The sequence below is a fragment of the Rhinolophus ferrumequinum genome, chromosome 14 (assembly GCF_004115265.2).
Source record: "Rhinolophus ferrumequinum isolate MPI-CBG mRhiFer1 chromosome 14, mRhiFer1_v1.p, whole genome shotgun sequence".
NCBI lineage: Eukaryota > Metazoa > Chordata > Mammalia > Chiroptera > Rhinolophidae > Rhinolophus > Rhinolophus ferrumequinum.
In genome coordinates, this window is record NC_046297.1 from 13,510,313 (window position 1) to 13,532,020 (window position 21,708).

General features: G+C 37.0%; 1 protein-coding gene across 1 annotated transcript in view; it reads left to right on the top strand.

Moving 5' to 3' along the window:
- The window catches only part of PPP1R42 (protein phosphatase 1 regulatory subunit 42), a 42,187-nt gene continuing 20,479 nt past the window's right edge, over nt 1–21,708 (top strand). Inside the window, exons 1-6 of the mRNA XM_033126517.1 lie at nt 1–50; nt 307–489; nt 4,811–5,028; nt 7,158–7,324; nt 8,188–8,326; nt 10,550–10,666. Of these exons, the coding sequence (XP_032982408.1) occupies nt 4,900–5,028; nt 7,158–7,324; nt 8,188–8,326; nt 10,550–10,666 (552 nt within the window). The 5' untranslated portion in view covers nt 1–50; nt 307–489; nt 4,811–4,899. The remainder of the gene's footprint in view (nt 51–306; nt 490–4,810; nt 5,029–7,157; nt 7,325–8,187; nt 8,327–10,549; nt 10,667–21,708) is intronic.

A 21,708-nucleotide genomic window follows, 5' to 3' on the forward strand; every position in this document is an offset into this window, starting at 1 on the left:
CAAGAGGCAAGCGGTGAGGCTGGTCGTGATGAATGGACGGGAATGCAACGGTAAGGAGTCTGGAGTTTATCTGAGGAAAGAGTGAAGTATGGGCTGTACTTTGATTTAGACAATTTGTTTCCTGGTCTGTTATTGGGAGAAGGTGGTTGGTTTGAGAGCACTGAAACAAACGTTCAATACTGATGCGAGGAAAACCCAGTAGGGGGAAATGGTGGCCTGCGAAAAATTGTCCTGGCTACTGGTTGGTCCACTAAAACGCAAATGTGGCCTCATCAAGCTAAATGCCTTCACTCACACCCCGCCTAGAGAGCACCATCAAACTCTGGCCGCCGCGTCACAGAGACAAGACCCCCGCGAGGCCACAGGGGAGGGCACTTCCGGAGACATCGCGAGATTTCCCGTGAGCCGTGGCCAGACCAGGAGCGTCCGGTCGCCTGGCAACCGCACACGGGCGGCTGAAGAGTCTGGCACTGGAGAAACTGACCAAACGTGAGTTACTAACTCGGCTCATCCAGCGACGCGTGAGGTGCCTTCAGGGAAAAAGCGTGGGGACAGAGGAAACCCTAGAGTCAGGTTTCTCAAACTTGCCTGCCAGTAAGACTTTCCTGGGGCACTTGTTAAAATGCAGATCCCTGACCCTTATCTCTAGACATCTAGAATTTCTAGAAAAACAGTCTGAAAGTCTGTATTTTAAAGAAATGGCTATAATCAGGCAAGGTTGGGAAACAGCTCTAGAGGAGACACGGTGGAGGGGTGGCCGCGGAGCTGAGGGAGCGGGACTTGAGTTTGAAAAGGAGACAGTAAGAGCGTGGGCGATTTAGAGCATCTGGAAGTCACTGAGCCTGGGGCGAGCTAAGGGAAAAGTACAATCTGAATTTGGAAACGTCTACCACACCTAGCCAGTAGGAGCCCCAGGAGATGAAAGCCAAGGTGTCCACCAACAGGGTTCCCAGAGCGCCTGTAAAGCAGCTCTAAGCGGTCCCCCACCGGCGGGCGATCTGGCGAGTGAGATAGCCTAGCAAGTGGAGCCCCGAGTAACAGAGGGATCTCGTAGGGGAAATTATGCAAAAGCAGTTTCTCAAACTTTAGAAAATGAACCTCTTTTAAAAGAAAATCAGGGACACCCACAAGTGTTGACACAATTATTTTTATTATAATATTCTAAAATGTATCCAAATCCAAACTAGGTTCAGCTTAAACTCCTGAAGTTTATACTTTCTCCAAAACAAACTACAATACCAATGAAGTTTAAATTAATATTATATTAACAAGATAAATGGTGGTGTTTTGATGAAACCAAATCCTCTTTCAGGGATCTGCTACCATGCAGGTTCTTTTGATTTACCAGTCTCTATTGTGTTGTGGGTTGATTCAATTCTCTCTCTTTCTACATCCAAGCCCCTGGAAAGTTTTCCTAAAGCTTATGATGAAGTCCATTGGTCTGCCCTTGGTTTAATAAATACTTCTTTAGATATTACATTTGCCTCTTTTCTAATTATCTGAGAGAATTAAATTTATTTCTATATAAACATCAATGTGTACACTGGAACCTAGAGACAAAATCCCTTTATAGAATAGTCCCTTTATAGAGGGACTATAAAGGGATTCTAAAATCCCTTTATAGAATTCATGAGGATTCAGATATTTCAAAGTTTCTCTGTTTTAGCCTAGGTTAGAAAGCTGAGCCTAAAGCAAAAACTCCTGTGATAGCACTTTTAGGGAGTTGTTATCTCAGGGAAGCAGGAGGGTGGGGGGAAACAATGAGACAGAGCTGGAGGGAGAGCAAGTATAAGACAATATGGAACCCAGAAGACCACAGCATGTTTTCAGAAGGACGTTTTGAAATGGTTGTGACTCCTAAAAATCCATGGGGTTAGGGTGGGAGGAGAGAGAATAAATCATTCATAGCTCTGATCTCCCAAGGGTCAAAGTTACCCCACAAGGCATCAGGTCCTTCAAAGTACAGGGTCACTCCTGCCTCAGCTATAAGGGAGAAACCCTGGGGTGTAGAACCTCTTTCAGATGTGCATTTCACCACAGTTATCAGTGTAAAAGAGATATATGAAATTTCGAGAAAAAGTTCTAAAATTTTAAAATATAGACCAAAGAAATATTTTTTAAATGTACAGCCTAGAAGTAGCCACGTTTAGTTTTAAACCTTAAAGAAGCTCTTGCAAATGTGCTAAGATGACATACATATACCATAAAGCAACATTGCAAAAGCAAAAAAAAAATTAAAAATTAAAAATTAAAACACCCAAAGATCTATCATTAGAATAAATTTCTTACGATGGAATATTATATAGCAGCACAAATATTCTAGAGCTGCACACATCAACTCTGATGATTCTTACAAGCAAAACATTAAGCAAAAAAGAAAACTGGAGTCAGAATAATGCCACTTATGATGTGTAAATATGTAAAAAACAATAGTATATGTTGTTTAGGTATACATACATTTGTAGTAAAAGTATAAAGACATGAATATGGGTGTCTGAATTTAAAATAAAATCTAAAATAGGAGAGTAGAGAGGGAGAAAGTTATAGAGGGGTTCCAAATGTATTTGTAGTGTTTTATATTTTAGCTGACTTGTGGGTCCATGGGTGTGGTGTTATTCTTTACACTTTTATGATGATATATTTTGTGAAATATTTTTAAGGCAAGATTAATAAAACTGAGCTACAAATAAAGAAACAAAAACTCACAGATCAGACAATAGTTTAGTGGTTACCAGAGGGTAAGGGGGGAGAGTGTTGGTAGAAGAGGGTAAAGGGGATCAAATATATGGTGACAGAAGGAGAACTGACTCTGGGTGGTGAACACACAATGTAATATATAGATGCTCTATTATAGAATTGTACACCTGAAACCTATGTAGCTTTGTTAACGATTGTCACCCCAATAAAAAAAATTTTCATTAAAAAGAGAAAAGTTAGCTTTACTTAATTAGAAACTTTGTTCAGAATATTACTGTTGTGTTTGAAATTTGATCTGTAAACAGTAATCCTTTATGTCCAGCATACCACACAGACTGAGGTGTTTGGCTGGTGAATCCAATGAATCCCAGATTCATTGAAATAATAATGCTCAATGTTAAACTGTGTTTTTGTTTATATTTTTGGTAAGAGAACAAAAGCACAATTGGAGAAATTGGGATATGTATCACTTAAATAGCTATACTTCTGGAATTGTTGTAAAAAATGGGTTATCTCAAACTTATGAACAACATATGGGTATCTTACATACAGCAATACTTTATTAATAGCATGTTCCTCTTATTTAACAGCCCTAATATATTCCAGTGCAAAGAGTGAACAGTGTTCACCGTATCTGTGAACAAACCCGTAGAATAATAAGGATAGATAACATGTTTTGATCTATGTACCAGGCGCTGTACAGAAAGAACACTGTTATGCATGACGATCGCATGTCATCCTCACAATATCCCTTAGAAGTAGGTACCATTATTACCCTAACTTTGTAAGACACTGAGGAAACATGCCCAAGATTGCCTAACCAGTGAGCAATGAAGACAAAATTTTATCTCAGACAGTCTAGACTGAGAAATACTACATTATGTTGCCTCTTTATGGATTATACTTGTAGTAATTTAACAAAATTTCAAAGCCAGCCCCATTTTCAAGTATTTTGCACCACAGACCTATGTATACATTCAAGGTTTTCACACCATTTGTTCTGATTTGGGGATTTAGTAAATATGATCACCATGGGGACTATGGAAAAAGGAGCCAGGAAACATGGTCTCATTCCCAACTGCCACTAACTTGAGGAGTTTGAGACAAATCTCTGGGCCTTACTTTCTTCAAGAAAGAGCACTGGATGATATTCCTTGAGGTCTTTTTCAACTCCAAGAGAGAAAACTAATACTTTAAAAGGTGCTCACAACTAGTGACATCAGCATCATGGCAGAATGAGAAGAATCCTTTGATTCTCCCCTTAAACTTACAAGTCAGACAACTATAACTCAACAAAGGATCCCCTACTCAACACACAAACACGCCCGAAAAATCAATGCATTGGGACATCTGAGTCATTATTCACAATGACATGGAAACAACTTTAGTGTCCATTGGCAGATGATTGGATACAGAAGATGTGGTACATATACATAATGGAATACTACTCAGCCATAAAAAGATGAATATTGCCATTTGTGACAACATGGATGGATCTGGAGAGTATTATGCTAAGTGAAATAAATCAGACGAAAAAGGACAAAAACTGATTTCACTCATATATGGGATATAAAACAAAAAGCAACAAATGAACAAACAAAACAAAAAAACTCATAGATACAGACAACAGAATGGTGGTTACCAGAAGAGAAGTGGGGTAGGGGAGAGGACAAAATGGGTAAAGGGGAACAAATATCTGGTGATGGAAGGACGCCAGACTTCCGGTGATGAGCACACAATACAGTATACAGATGTCATATTATAAAGTTGTATAACTGAAATTTATATAATGTTATTAACTAATGTTACCCCAATAAATTTCATTTTTAAAAAATTAAATTAAAAAATATGACCACCATAATAGTTCAATACTACGGAGAGAGAAAGATTTAAAATTAAAAGTGAATGAGCGTTGTGTATTTAATTAATTTTGGTATTTTAAATTTTTTTATAAAAAGAATTAGGTCTGTAAACTTGGAAAATAACCTAAATGTCTCCAAAAATGTCTATGACCTAGCTTATCAAATAGTTGTATATAAGAAAAAGAGTAAGTCAAAATAATTTTTCCTAAATTGCTATGTACATTATATTCCTTTTTTTCTTTACTTTTTAGAAAGTTGGGCATGAAACAATACCTAAACCTGTTTCTTGACATGGCATCAGATCAGAGCTATTGCTGAGAGTTTGATTTATAGAGAAATCATGGTTCTTCTAACCTTGGATCTCATTGCCAAAAACAGCAATCTTAAACTTCGAAAAGAAGAAACCACTTCACAATACCTGAAGAAAATAACTCATATAAATTTTTCAGACAAAAATATAGACGCAATTGTGAGAACTCTGAAATTATTTTCTATTTTTATATAATTAACAATGTAAAGTTTAGAAACTGGTGTCAGGACATACCTTCTTATTAACTGTATTTTTATTATATTTATTAACTACATATTCATTAGCCAGCTTTATATTGGTGTTTGATTTTAATTTCCTGCTTGGGATGGTAAACTTATTAAGTCTATAAAATATACCTGTGTGATAGTTAAAAACTCTATAGTGTAGCAAACTAGACTTACAAGTATATGTTGGAAAACAATTTCAAAGATAATTGCTTAGGTATAATTTCAGAACCTTGGAATATGAATTGTTTTAACATATCAAAATATTAATAATTAACTATGTGAGTACAATAGTTCAAGACTTAAACAGTGACATCTTTTTTGCACATAATTTAACTGTTTAGATGAATGTAGGTTATACTCTGTCAGTTACATCAGACAAGATTATGGTTACTTGGATATACTCTGAAAGTACATTTTCTCTGTTTTAAGCCAACTCTTGGCTTTAATTTGGGAAATTTTGAAGGCAACAATAACTCATTTAGGCCATTTGTATTGATATCCATTGCCTACAATAAAATGCTAAAGAATATATATGTGTGTGTATATATATATATATATATATATATATATATAGTATATATTGTACATATATATAAATATATATATAAATGCCAAAGAATAATTATATATATAAATGCTAAAGAATGTATATGTATATATATATACATATATATACATACACACACACACACACATATATATTATATACATATATATTCATATGTATATGGGAGAAAATTTCTCGGAAACATATAAGATACATGAGGGCAGGGATCATGTCTATTTTCTTCACATCACCCTAAATCCCCCCCATCTAATACTGTGCCTGACTCATATTAAGTGCTTAAATATTTATTGAGTGAATGAATGAATGAACAAATAAAAAAACACCAAAGCCCCAGTCAAAATTGTCCATTAAGACAATTGGTTTGTTTTTGTTTTATTTTTTACAGAACCCTACTCAGCTCCCATTCTACATCGTATATCCCTTTCCAGTTTCCTGTGATCCTTCTTCCCATGAATTCAATTGCCAAAACCCCATGTTTCTCTTTTGTTGCCCAAAGCTCTCTACCTCCTCACTCCATATACAGGCTGCTTTCTCCAGAGCCTCCATTTAATGTTCTTTGGCCCCTCACAATCAATGTTCCTTCACTGTGGATGACCTTTGTTAGGAAGAAGACAAATTGGTGTAAAGTAACTCACACTGAGATAAGAATGACTTGTAAATTTAAAGTTCCCAAGGTGTGGCTGCATTTTAAGAGGTCTTAATGAAAGCCGAGATATTTTTGGAGCAAAACTTCATTCTCTCTCTTGCCTACTTAGCCTAGGCTGACTCTACCACCACACAAGAAATGACAGCCTTTAAAAATACCTTTAATTATTTTCTTATCTCAAAAGTAATTGCTGTTCATTTGTATAAGTACATATAAAAGAAAAACATTAACTTGTAATTCTACCATGCAGAGAAAACCGCTATTAACATTTAGATAATGTCCCTCTTTTTTCTAGGCATATATTCATATAATTTTACAACAGTGGGTCACTGAACATACTGTCCTCATTTTATTATCAGATATACAAAATATTACTAAAAGAAACTAAAGGATATTTAATGGTTATATGGTATTCCCTTTAGTAGTATTATCATAGTTTCTTTATTAATCTATTGTTCCTGAATATCTAGATGACTTACAATTTTCAGTATTATAAATCACAATGGTTTACTTCCAATCCTACAGAAAGATTAAGCCATGATTTATAATGTTGGAGCAATAATCTATTAAACGCTTCAACTTCCAGAGGAGCCTAATTGCTTCCATGTAAAATTGCTTGCACTGGGAAAATCTTAAATACAATTTTATTGATAGAGTTACAGAATGCTAAAACCTAGAACTAATTTTGTAATCATTCTAGTCTGCTTTTGACTGTGCTAAGAACAAAGAAATACTGTTCTTTTATACTAACCTTATTGCAGAATGACTAAGTGAAAAACTTTCTTAAAAACAAACTTCTAAGTCTTCAAGAGAAATTAAGTATGACTTGTTTTTGTTTTCCTTTTAGGGCGACCTCTCTCTTTGCAAAAATCTTAGTGTTTTATATTTGTATGATAACCGTATTACTCAAATCAATAACTTGAATTTTGCCACCAACCTGACCCACCTGTACCTACAAAACAATTGTATTTCATGTATGGAGAACCTCAGGTCATTAAAGAAACTGGAAAAACTGTAAGTCCTTTTTTTTTTAAGTAATGTAATTGCCATCATTACAGTAATATTTTTACACACAGGTATTTCTATTATCTGCAGTTTTGTGGAACAGGCCTCTATTTTTATTCTCTTTTAGTATTACTAGTACAAAATAATTGTTTCAAATGTAATGCCTGATAATTAGTGTTTGAGTAAGCCTGGTATGCTTTCCTTTTGCATGAGGCGAGTTGTCTTGAGGGCTTACAGGTATACTAAAAACATCCTTATATAGTAGGCTCACATGGTGCAAGTTTCCATGAAACGAAGTCTGTGCCTTTCAGAATCACACATCTCAAAAAGGTAGGGTCACAGAATTAATAATACTGACGTAGATTTGATTGTTAAAAGGCATTTATTGCCTATGATGATTTAAACAACAAAGACTGGTGGATACAATTTCCCCAGATTGTTAGAACTATCAGTGCTTCCAAAATCCGGCCAGGAGCCTCAGAATAGGGAGACAGGAGTGAGGTGGGTGGTGCTTATTAAAAATGCAGATCGCTGGGTTCCTACCTAGAGAGCCAAATCAGAATCGTTGGGAGTTCGGCCCACAAATCTTCATTTGTAAACCCACAACCCAGGTGATTCTTCTGCCCTCTAACATATGAGGAGCACCAGTAGATGGATTAACAAGGACTATTCCAATTCTCTCACTGAAAAAATCCCATACTTTTTAGACTACGTTATGTGTAAGGATCATATAGATAAACCTTTCATTGATTCAGTAACATTCTGCATGTATAATTTTCACACAGCTCAATGATTTTGTTATGTTTTTATTATTTTTACAGACCATGATGTTCTTATAACGTCTATTTAGAATTACTTCCTATATTTTGCAGGTATCTGGGAGGCAATTATATTGCTGTCATAGAAGGCTTAGAAGAATTAAAAGGACTAAGAGAGCTTCATGTTGAGAGTCAGAGGCTTCCGCTTGGAGAAAAGCTTCTCTTTGATCCAAGAACTCTTCATTCTCTGGCAGTAAGACCACATTTGAGTATTCTGACAAAGCATATCGTGATCAACAGTTATAATGGAACAGGAAGGTGGTGATGGTATATTTGCATATTGTTCATACTCTGCAAGTTTATATGGCCAACTGAGAGTTCATTTGAAGGCTAACACTAATTTTCCCACATAATTTCTCAGAGACTCAGCAGCTATAAAGTGGGGATAATACCTGCTTTAGGGCAACTGAAAGGATCAAAAGAAGGATGTTAAAAGGTGATGGAAACTTTAGGGGCAGCTGGATGGTTCCCTTGGTTAGAGCCCAAGCTCTTAGCAACAAGGTTGCTGGTTCAATTCCCACATGGGATGGTGGGCTGTGCCCCCAGCAACTAGATTGAAAATGGCGACTAGACTTGGAGCTGAGCTGCGCCAATTAGATTGAAGGACAACGACTTGACTTGGAGCTGATGGGTCCTGGAAAAACATACTGTTCCCCAATATTCCCCAATTGAAAAAAAAAAATTAAAAAAAAGGTTATGTAAACTTTGAAGTTCTAACACAGATGTTAATTCATTCATAAATTAGACCTTGGTGATGATCATGACTCAAAATTTTAAATTTTAGGGAAAAGCCTAAGGAAAGAGATGTGCACAATTATTTGGCAAATTTTAAACAACCTATAGAATCATTACAATGGTAAGTCATTTTTCTCACTGGATTCAGATTCGATTGTAAGTTGCACTACAGACAATTCTGCCTCATCAGAAGCAGGTAGATCTGGAAGCACTGAATTTGCTGCTCTGACTGTTACCTAACAATTGTTCACATCACATGGTGGTGTCACAATGAGTTGAGAAGCCAGAGGGCACCAGCTAATTTTCAAAACAGGATTTGTTTGGATACGCTACCTTCAATTTGGGGGCAAGGGGCAGAAATGGAACGTGATTGTTGCATTTACAGATTTTGTTGGTTTTATTTTAGAGGGGCCAAAAACGGAGGGCAGTATAAAGTTTCTGAACCACATGTATACAAATTAAGGGATAGTGCTTTAAATTGGGGAGGGAGAGTGACCTGATTTCTATCCTACCCTTCTGTCCTCCCCAGAGAATCAACTGTCCCGGCTCAACCTTAACTGATCCAAGAGACCGACCCCACTGTGGGGATGGCTAGTTTTACTACAAAACGCCACTGAAAATATTTTTGCTTACTCAATTTTTGCATGTATTCAAGCAGATTCCTAAATTCTAAATATAAGGCATAATTTTTTAAGCTGTATTTCAAGTCTTGAAGAGTGTCGGGAAGTATGTTCTGTATATATTAGCTGTGTGTGGACACCTGGGTGGTAGACTCCTTCTTGGTAGAGATTCCTGGACCTTAGATTATTTTTTTGTTGTTATAAATTTTATTGGGAAAAAGTGTGCTTCTCCAGGTTTCATCAACTCCAAGTCGTTGTCCTTCAATCCAGTTGGGGAGGGCGCAGCTCAGCTCCAAGTGCGGTTGCCGTTTTCAATCTTTAGTTGCAGGGGGCACAGCCCACCATCCTATATGGGAATCAAACCAGCAACCATGTTGTTCCAAGCTCGCACTCTAACCAACGGAGCCACTGGTCACCCCCTGGGCCTTAGATTTTAAGATGGCTTTCATTTAGTATTGTCCTAATCCCTATTTATGTCCTCATTAAGAGCTGATGTTGAAATTCTTGTTAAATAGCTAATTATTATTCTAAGTGGCTTCTGAACATATGAAACGTCAAGAGAATCCTATATATAGAGAGAAAGATAAAAATAAATACCAGATATTCTTTCATTCTTGGTCAATGTTTCCTGTTTCGTAAAACTAAGACAAAAGCAATTTCTTCCTATATAAATACATATTTTAGTGATATTTAACACAAAATGAAACTTGCTTAAACTGAAATAAGCACATTTTCTACATTATGTTATCATTTGTTTATTGGGGCACCTTCTTTCTTTGCTTCTTGATTCTTGGCTTTTTTCTATAAATTTCTCTTACATCCTAAACAAACTTATGAAAAATAGTAAGTTATATCACAATTATTATAGTTCTAAAAGTTCCATCTGAAAAAAAATATGCCATAGAAACAAAATCTCCATGCCTTTTTTATTTTCTTGCCTAAAGAATAAAACAGCCTGAACTGATAAATCTTAAATTTTTTCATGGATTAGGATTTCTGGTTCCTATATATAGTATTTAATTAGACTATTAACTAATACCAATTTAATTGTTTTCTTACAGAAATCCCTCTCTATATTGAATATCAGCAATAATAATATTGATGACATAAGAGACTTAGAAATACTGGAGAATCTTAATCAGCTCATAGCAGTTGACAACCAACTCTTACATGTGAAGGTAATATAAAGAAAAATTAATTTTAAAATATTTACATGAAATTCTGGTTGAAATAGCATAAAATGTATTACTTTTAAAACTATTTTGGATTTTTTCTAAAACTAGCTTATGGATCTCTACTTCTTAATGTATTGATTTGCATAATTCTGCCCTCTTACCTGGTTTTCCCCTCCATACCCCAATGCTTCCATCTCTCACCAACAGAAAAAAGTTTCTCTGAGAAAGAAGTATATGCTTTTCTTCCTCTCTGTTTTATGTTTCCATCAAATGTTTCCCTCTAGAGACTAGATTTATTGTCCCTTAATTCTAATCTGTCAATGAATGAGTTTCTAGTAACTGTGACTAGACCTGAACTCTCTCCTGGCTGTTCCTTCTTAGGGAAACACCTTGAACTTGAATTTGTTCTAATTTGCACTAGCTGTATTCATGTCATGTTATATCATATCATGCCATATTCATTCAGTCATGTATTGGGCACCTACCTATTTGTCAGGCACTGTACTACTTTGTGTAGAACAGAGGAAGGAAGGATGTAGTCCCGGGGCTCACAAACCCCCAGACAACAAGTAACATGACCCTTGGAGAAGCATGTTCTAGGCACTGGGGATACCCTGATAAATAAGAGAGACAAGGTCTCTGCCCTCAAGGAGCTTACATTACAGTGAGACAGGGGAGAGAATGGCCAGAAAAAGAATAAGCAGAAAAGATTGTGAAAAATGCTACGAAGGAATTAAGTAGGACATAGTGGAAAAATCATGTTATCAAGAAAGGCCTCTGAGCAAATGACATTTATGCTGAGATCTAAAGGATGAGAAAGAAATCTGTGCAGAGAGCAAGGGAAAGAAAATGCCCGGCATAGGGAAAAATAAACACAAGATTCTACACACTTTAAATATAAAACTATATAAAAGTAAAATGATGGGGAAATATATGCAATACAAACACAAATAAGAAAATTAAAAAGCTGGAGTGGCTATATTAATATAAGACAAAATTGACTTCAGGACAAGAAATATTACCAGAGATAGATTAAGAAAATTTTATAATGACAAAAAGTGCCAATTAGTCAAGAAAACAATCCCCAATATTTATGCAACAAATTAACAGAGCTTCAAAATGCATAAAGCAAAATGACAGAAATAAAAGGAGAAATAGACACATCATAATTATAACAAATTTCAACACTCTTCTCTCAGTAGTTGATAGAACAAGTAGGTAGTAAATCAACAAAGATATAAAAGATTGGTACAACAAAGCCAACCAAACTGATCTAATTGACTTTTACACAACATTTCACCTAACAACAGCAGTTGGAATATTCACCAAAATAGTCCATATACTGGGCCATAAAGCAAGCCTTGAAAACTTTAAAGAACTGAAATTGTACAGAGTATATTGTTTGATCAAAATGGAATTAAATTAGAAAGAAATAAAGGAAAAAAATCTTTAAAATCTCCAAATATTTGGAAATTTAAAAACACACTTTTTAATAACCCCTGGGTCAAACAAAGAATTACAAGGGAAATTAGAAAATAATTAGACTGACCAAAAATGAAAAGGAAACATTTGAGAGCCTGGCCCGGTGGCTCAGGTGGTTGGAGCTCCATGCTCCTAACTCCAAAGACTACTGGTTCGATTCCCACATGGGCCAGTGGGCTCTCAACCACAAGGTTGCCGGTTCAACTCCTGGAGTCCCGCAAGGGATGGTGGGCTGCGCCCCCTGCAACTAAGATTGAACAGGGCACCTTGAACTGAGCTGCCTACCAGATGGTTCAGTTGGTTGGAGCACGGGCTGTCAACCACAAGGTTGCCAGTTCGATTCCTCGACTCCCGCAGGGGATGGTGGGCTGTGCTCCCTGCAACTAGCAACGGCAACTGGACCTGGAGCTGACCTGCGCCCTCCACAACTAAGACTGAAAGGACAACAACTTGAAGCTGAACGCCACCCTCCACAACTAAGATTGAAAGGACAACAACTTGACATGGAAAAAAGGCCTGGAAAGAGACACTGTTCCCCAATAAAGTCCTGTTCCCTTTCCCCAATAAAATCTAAAAAAAAAAAAAAAAAAAAAAGGAAATATTTGAAAATTTGTGTGATGCAGTAACATAGTAGCATAGAGCTTTATAGCTCTGAATGCTTATATTAAAAAAGAAAAATTATCTAAGCTTCCATCTCAAGAACCAAGAAAAACAAATGCAAATTAAATTCAAAGTAAGTGGAAGGGAGGAATTAATAAAGATAACAGCAGAAATCAATGAAATAGAAATACAATCAATACAGAAAAATCAATGACACCAAAAGCTGATTCTTTGAAAACATAAAGTAATAAATTCCAGGTAGGCTGATCAAGAAAACAGAAATTCAAAAGTTATCACTACAGTTAAAAGGATAATAAAGGAATTTTGTGAAAGACATTATGCCAACAAAGTCGACAGCTTAGATAAAACAGACAAATTCTTTGAAAAAGAAATTACCAAACCTAACAGGAGAAAAAGTAGACATTCTAAATTGATCTGTATCTACTAAATAAATAATCATATTTATAAGTAAAATCCTTTCCACAAAGAAAACTCGAAGCCCAGATGGCTTCTTTAATGCATTCTATCACACACTTAAGAAATTACATTAATCTTACGCTAACTCCTTCAGAAAGTAGGTAAGGAATACTTTTCTATTCATGTTATCCAGCTAACATTACCCTATCCCCAACAATATTCCAGGAAAACTACAATGAATTAAACAAATAACAATATCCCTCATGAACACAGAACCACAAGTCCCTACCAAAATATTAGCAAATAAAATCTAGCAACATATAAAAAGGTAATCCATAATAACCAAGTGAGATTTATCCCAGGAAGGAAAGATTGGCTTGACATTCAAAAATCAATCTAGTTCTCCAAACAAAATAAAGGAGAAATATTATATGATCATCAATAGATGCACTAAAAGCATTTTAAAAACTCAACATCTATTTTTGACTTTTAAAAATGATCAACAAAATATAAATAGATGGGAACTTAACCTGATAACTGACATTCATGTAAAATCTACAGATAATATCATATTTAATAATGAAAAACTGAATGCTTTCCCCCTCAAGAGTGGGAATAAAGCAAGGAGGTTTCCTCTACTTTATAGTAGAGAGCTCAGCCAGTGCAATAAGGCAAGGAAATGAAACAAACAACACTCAGTTTGAAAAGGAAGAAGTAAAACTGTCTTTATCTGCAGACTACATGATTGGGTACCTATAAAATCATAAGAAATATACAATCTACAAAAAGCTATTAGAGATGGGGGGAGGGGGATTGACACAGTGTGAGGGATATAAATGATAAATGTCTAACTATTACTTTGTTTAACTAAAAAAAAGCTATTAGAACTTATAGAGTAAATTTGGCAATGCTGTAGAATACAGCAAGGTCAGTATGCAAAAATCAATGCTCACACACTGGCAATGAACGAGTGGAGAATATTTTTTTAAATACCATTTACAATTCACATCAAGAAATATGAAATACTTAAGGATAAATTTAAGAAAATATGTGCAAGAGCTTTACAATTAAAACTACAAAACACTGTTGGGAGAAATTAAAGAAGACCTAAATAAATGGAGAGAGATACCATTTTTATGGATTGAAAGATTCTATATTCTTGAGATGCTAATTCTTTCCAAATTATCTTTACATTCAACACTCTCTCAATCAAAATCTCAGAAGATTTTTAAAAAGAAATCCTAATTCCAAAATTTATGATAATGCAAAGGACCTAAAATACCAAAACAATATTGCTAAAAAGAATAATGTTGGAAAACTTACCCTACCTGATTTTGTGACTTTAATGTTACAATAATCAAGACAATATGGTATTGGCATAGGGTGGACACAGAGATCCGGGAAACAGATTAACAAGTTTATCAATAAATCTGCACATATGTCCAATTGATTTTTTTGCAGCGGTTCCAAAATAATTCAATGAGGGAAAGATAATCTTTCAACAAATGCTGGTAGAATAACTGGATATCCAAATAGAAAAAGTGAGCCTTCACCTTTTATTCCATGTACAAAAATTTACTCAGAATGGATCATATCCAAATTTAACTGCTAAAATATAAAACTTCCAGGAAAAAGTAGTTTATACAGAAATCTTTAAAAGACCACAAAAAGCGACCCATAAAAATTAATAATCTAGACTTCATCAAAATTTAAAACTTTCGTTCTTTGAAAGACATTATTAATGAAACGGTAAACCACAGACTGAGAGAAAATATTAGCTATCATGTATCTCACAATTTTTATCCAGAATACAAAAAGAACTCTTACAACTCTATTTACTAAGAAAACAAACAACATGTTAAAAAATAGGCTACAGATTTCAACAGAAACTTTACAAAAGAACATATACTAATGGTCAATAAACAAGAAAACATGCTCAGTATCATCACTCACTAGGGAAATGCAAATCAAAACCAAAAGTGTGATACCACTACACACCCACGAGAATGGCTAAAATTAAAAAGACTAACAATACCAATTTTTGATGACTATGTATATGGAATAACTGGAACTCTCACTCATTGCTGAGGAAGTTTAAAATGGCACAACCTCTTTGGAAAACAATTTGACAGTTTCTTAACCAAAGTTAAATATGCACTTACCATATGACTCAGCAATCACATTCTTAGGTATTTACCCAAGTGCAAAGAAAACCTATGTTCGTACAAATACCTGTATGCAAATCTTTATACAGTAACTTTGTTTGTAATTTTGGAAACAACCAAGTTTCCCTCAAGTGGAGAATGGATAAACTGTGTTCCCTGCAAGGGGAACAATAAACTGAGCAATAAAAAGGCATGAACTACTATTGAACACAACAGAATGGACAAATTTTTAAAACATTATACTGAGCAAAGTAAGCCAGACAGAGTATGTACTGTATGACTCCATTTATATGAAACTCTTGAAAAGTAAAAAATGTAAATCGTCATAGCAGATCAATGGTTCCTTGATGGGAATATGAAGAGATTGACTGGAAAGGGCCATGAGTGAATCTTTTGTGATAATGAAAACATGGTCTTGATTATGGCGGTGGTTATATGGATTTATATGGTTTGGTCATTTAAATGGATACAGCAAAATTGCTGTATGTAAATTATAACTCAATAAAGTTAATTTAAAAATAATATTAGAGAAATTTTCAAAACCAAAGAACGTGAGTTACCAGATTGAAACTGTCTCCCAAATGCCAGCACAGTGGATGAAAATTGACCCACTCCCAGGTCCATCCTTTCAAGTTTTTAGGACGCCAGGATAAAGAGCTCCTAAAGGCTCCTACAGAGAAAAAGGGGATACAAAGAATCGAGAATCAAAATGGAATCAGAATTATCAGACCTTTCAATCTGGAAGACAGCAGAAAAATATATGCAAAATTCTGAGGTAAAAAATATTCTCAATCAAGAGTTATGTACTCCGTCAATTCTTCAATTATTAAGTATAAAGTATTTTTAAACATGCAAGCTCTCAAAAAAATGTATGTCCCGCATGCCCTCTCTTAGGAAAGCTCTTGGAAGCTCTTGGAAAATGTGTTGCACCTAAACAGGAGAGAAATAAAGGAAAAGGAAAGACATGGCATCTAGAAATAGGAGAAAAGCTAAGGAAATTCCCAGAATGAATTTGAAGGAAATGTGAAGTAAAGTCCTAGGTCAGCATCTACCAGCCCAGGTTGCAACAGGCTGAACTGGTGATTAAAACAAATAACCAACCAATTTTCAACTCCAGGGAAAATAAGAAGCAATCATAGTACATTAAGTGGTTTAGCCCTGAACAATTTTAAGTGAGCTTAATAATCAAGTCAATGAATATTAATCTGATGAACAATTTTAGTATAACTCTATTGACAGTATGGGGGAAAGGAAGTATAATAGGGGTTGTTGTAGCACTTACGAAAATTAAATCATCATCTTCCATAGCAGGAATTCAGTAGATAAATATGTAACATTTAAAAATCAATAAATAGCAGTTGTTATTTAGCAGGATGGAGGAAAGACTGTATAGAAATAGCTGAAAAAGTTGAAAGTGGTTTTGTTATAAGCCCTAAGGTACTCTTTAAGTTTTGTTATAAACCCTATGGTCTTATTTGATGTTTTAACTGTGTTGATGGCTTTGCTTTGATTTTTTTAAATTAGTTTCAGGTGAACAAAACAATGTAATAGTTAGACATTTACACCCCTCACAAAGTGATAACACCCCTCCCCCAATCTACTACCCCTCTGACATCATATATAGCTGTTTCAATTCCATTGACTCCATTCCCTATGTTGTACTCCACATCCTGTGACTGCGTATATATTAAATTATAATTGACATTCAGTATTATTCAGCTTCAGCTTCAGGTGTACAGTGCAATGCTCAGGCATCTACACCGTCCAGGAAGTGGTCTCCCTAATAAGACAAGTGCCCATCTGACACCCTACAAAATCTTTACAACATTATTGATGTTCCCCAAACTGTTTTTCATATCCCTGTGGCAATATTGTGCTTACCGATTTGTGTTTTCTATCCCCTCACCTTCTTCCTCATCCCCACCCCACTCCCATCTAGCAACCCTCAGTTTTTTCTCTATATTGCCGAGACTGTTTCTGATTAGTTTGTTCATTTATTCTGTTCTTTAAATTCCACATATAAGTGAGATCATGTGGTATTTGTCTTTCTCCGTCTGACTTATTTCACTTAGCGTAATGTTCTCTAGGTCCATCCATATCGTTGCAAATGGTTAAAATTTTGTTCTTCTGAGTAATACTCCATTGTATAAATGTACCACAGTTTCTTTATCCAGTCGTCTACCGATGGGCATTTCAGTTGTTTCCATGTCCTGGCTATTGTGTATAGTGCTGCAATAAACATAGGGATGCATGTATTTTTTTGAATTGGAGTTTTGGATTTCTCCGGATATACCTAAGAGTGGAATTGCTGGGTCATAAGGCAGTTCCATTTCCAGTTTTTTGAGATACCTCCATACTGATTTCCATAGTGGCTGCACCAATCTGCAATCCCACCCAGGATCCCTTTTCTCCACATCCTCGCCAGCACTTGTTGTTTGTTGATTTGTTGATGACAGCCATTTTGACTGGGGTGAGGTGGTATCTCATTGTGGTTTTCATTTGAATTTCTCTAATGATGAGTGAGGTTGAGCATTTTTTCATATGTCTGTTGGCCGTCTGTATGTCCTCTTTAGAAAAATGTCTCTTCATGTCCTCTGCCCATTTTTTAATTGGGTTGTTTTTTTGGTGTTGAGTTGAATGAGTTTTTTATAAATTTTGTATATCAACCCCTTATTAGATGTATCATTGACAGATATCTTCTCCCATTCAGTAGGATGCTTTGCTTTGATTTTTAAAAATCTAGTTTTAAAAAGAGTGAATGGTTGGTAAGAAACACCTGGTTAATATAATTCTGTTATCATATATCACCATATCCCCCATTAGACTGAAAGCCTTTAAGAGAAAGGAATTTCTGTTGATTTCAGGATTGCCTAGATCTCAGTCCAGTGCCTGGTACACAGTAGGAATCTACTACGAATTTATCAAGAGAATGAATACAGGAATAATAAAAAAAATATTGAACTATCTGGGGAAGAAATGCAAACCATTCAGCCACTTCCCGAGGCTGGGATATGCCAAGAGTTGCTTTTCTCTCCCATAGAGAAAAGATATCCAGGGAGTAAGGCTGAAATATCAAGTCCTTTTACTTCCAGCAAGAAGACACAGCAATTAAAAATGCCTAGATGCAGAAGTCTGCATATAGTGTGCCTGGAGTTCGCTTGCAACGTACTTTTGTGGTCTATTTGAAATCATCCTCTGAAAGTTTAACCAAAGGACATGTTGAAGTTCAGTATCAGAATACTAACTTATTTCCCCATATGTATTCCTGGGGTCAGATCTCCATTTTTTGGCTTTAATTTTTCCAGTCTTTATGCTCATTGATTGAAGTTACCCCAAAGCTGCTGACATCAAACCCTGTGCCACGGGAGAAAAAGCTCAACATGACATACAGGTCACTGACATCCATCCTAAGAGTCTTCAGCAGCAGACAGCTCTGTGCCATGGGGAAAAAGAAGTGGCCATCATTAGCGAATCCTAACAAAACCCCTCTAATTAGCCAAGGTTTTAGCACAAGAGCAGCTGCTTAGATATGGACAAGCATAGGTTCCTCAAATGCACCTATAGAAAATACATGAAATAAGGTAAAAGTGAAGAAATAATGGTCCCTGAGGTGGTTAAATAACTTTGAATCTTCCAATCAAGATTCTGGTTTGAGCAGTGAAAAAGAAACAGATTTACGAAAATTGAAAAGGAACCCATGGAACAAGGCAAAGTACTACCACGGCAACTGAAATCCTGGAGCTCTGGGAAAGAAATCATAAGAAAAGGAAAAAGAAAAGAGACTCGTGTCGCTGGGAAATATAGACATTCCCCAACGATGCCCAGGCCCTAGCCGGCTGAAGGTCCTCACAGAGCGGTGGCTACATGAGAGGCCAGGCACAGGGTAAGGACCTAGAAGACGGTGGCTGGCTGAGTGGTCTCTACCCTTCCTGCTATCTGAGATTGCATTCCCTTCCCTCTCTCACTTGTACAGACCCACAGCTGGCAAGGACTCCTTCCCCCAAGACCCTCTAACCCTTCCTCATCTCTCTTGTTCCCTAGTCCAAAGCTGGTCCAGGGCAGAGACCTGGGGCAGGAGAGGGAGAAGGGGTGAGGGTAGCGAAGGAGGAAATCAAAGATAAATCCTGTCTTTCCTCTCTCTTTCCATGTCTATTGCTTCTCTAATCAGCAACTTTTCAAAATGGTTCCATATAATTTCTCCTTCATAATTCCTGTCCTGCTTTTAACCTCAGATCCCTTTATTCATGCATGATTGCATTCGTTTCGTCGTATCCATTCATTCAAAACATCTACCAGGTGGCAGCACATGCTAGACAAGGGGGGAGACAATAGCGACCAAAAAAAAAAAAGATATGGTCCCTGGCCTCAAAGAGCTCTTAGCATTGAGGGGAAGAGAAACATTAAGCACATAATCACCCAAAAAACATGTAAAACTGCACCTGTGTCAACTACTACAAATAGAAGTATGTGGCTCTGGGAGGCTATAACAGGGCAACTGGCCTTGGTTAGGGGGCTCAGTGAAGTCTTCCCTTAGGAAGGAACGTGAGAACAGAAGAGCTTACCCCTAAAGAGAATAGCATGTGCAAAGGCCCTGAGACAGGTGATAGATGAGGGATGGCAAGGATGAGAGACAGGAAGCAGGAGAGTGAAGGTAGAGCATAGTGCATATAGAGGCTGGTGGGTAGAAGGTGCATAGGTCATGACAGAGAGTTTTGTCTTCATCGTAAGAACAACGGGGAGCCACTGAGGTGTTTGAGCCAGGGTGAAGTAAGTACAGATTAGTATTTTGCAAAGACCAGCAGGGCTACAATGTGGAGAATGAATTGTAAGAGGCCAGGCCAGTCAGGAAGTGAAAGATAATGGAAACTTGAATGGGGCTGGGCTGGAAATGAAGTCAGTGGGCAGACTGAAGAGTTGTTCAGGAAGTAGAGTGGACAGGACTTGGTGGTGACAGAAGGAGTGTGGAAAAAGAAGTCAAGAATGGTTCCCTGGCAGGGTGACCGGTTAGCTCAGTTGGTTAGAGCGTAGTGCTGATAACACCATGGTTGCCGGTTCGATCCCTGCATGGGCCACTGTGAGCTGCACCCTCCTTAGGGGGGAAAAATTGCACAAGAATGGTTCCCTGGCTTCCGCCTTGCACAATGGAAAATAGGGAACTCAAGAAACTGGTTTGGGGGACAGGGAGAAGATCATGAATTTTGGCCATGTGGAGTTTAAAGTGCCTTCTAAGTGTTCCAGAGAAATGATCAAGCAGACAATTGGATATATGAGGCTGGAGCTCGGTGGACAGAAGAATGTGGGAGTCTTCAGCATATTGGTTAAGTGGTCACTGAACCTCCTGCCATCATGGATGAAATTGCCTGGATATGGGAGGAGAGAGCGTATGATGAGATGCTCACTGTGGCGTCCCACAAAATCTGGTTCTTCCGCTCACGGACAGATGACCCTTCCTTCCTTGGTTGAATAGATGTTCTACTATTGTCATCAACGTGGCCATTCTTTTTCTGAAAAGGGTCTGCATATAAACGGAGAATGTGGTGGGTTATAGAAGAAAAAAATTTTTCAAGTCATGATTTTACATTTTCCTGTAGTCCTGGAAAGGAAAACAAACACTGTTTGAAAGGAATAAATGTACATTACAGAAAAGCAAGTGAATTGACCCCTGATGGTCTGCCGCAGGGACGCCTACTCCTGCTTCCCCAGAGGGAGCTCTACAGCTTGGGAAACATGGTGACACATCATGGGGAGGTTTCACAGCCCTGTCACCACACAGATATTCTTTGGGCTTTTTCTCATTAAATAGGGCTGTTTTTATGGGCTGACTCTGGCAACAGTCTGCCAGGAATGGCACTGTTTTTTGATGGGATGTGGTCTCCATTCTCAAAAGTAACTTTTAGAAAACAGCCTGTTTATACATTAGGGTTTCCTCTGGTCAGAGGTTTGTTACTTGTGGGGTCAGAGATTCATGCAGGATCCAGGGAGCCTGAAAAATGTGGAACCACAAAGCCATAAAGGGAGCAGTAGTAGTGTAAGATGCTCTAAAAAATTGAGACTGAGAAATAAGACAATAAGCGATAGGGTTAGCAGTGCCTGTTCAGAAGCCCCAGGCTAGAGATGCCCTAGGGCACAGCAGCGCCACCTCCGAAATGTAGACTCTCAGCTTCTGCCCCAGACCTAACAAATCAGAACCTGCATTCCTTAAACAAGATCGCTAGGTGATCCTTAAGCACCTAACATTTGAGAAGCACTGGTCTGGACTAGTCTTTTAAGAAGTGTAGTGATGGTAGGTAAGAGACAGAGGAGAGGGAGAGATTGGAAATGCAAATGCTAAAGCAAGACGATCCCAAGAGAAGGAAGCCAGTGAAAGAGGGGATGGAGTCG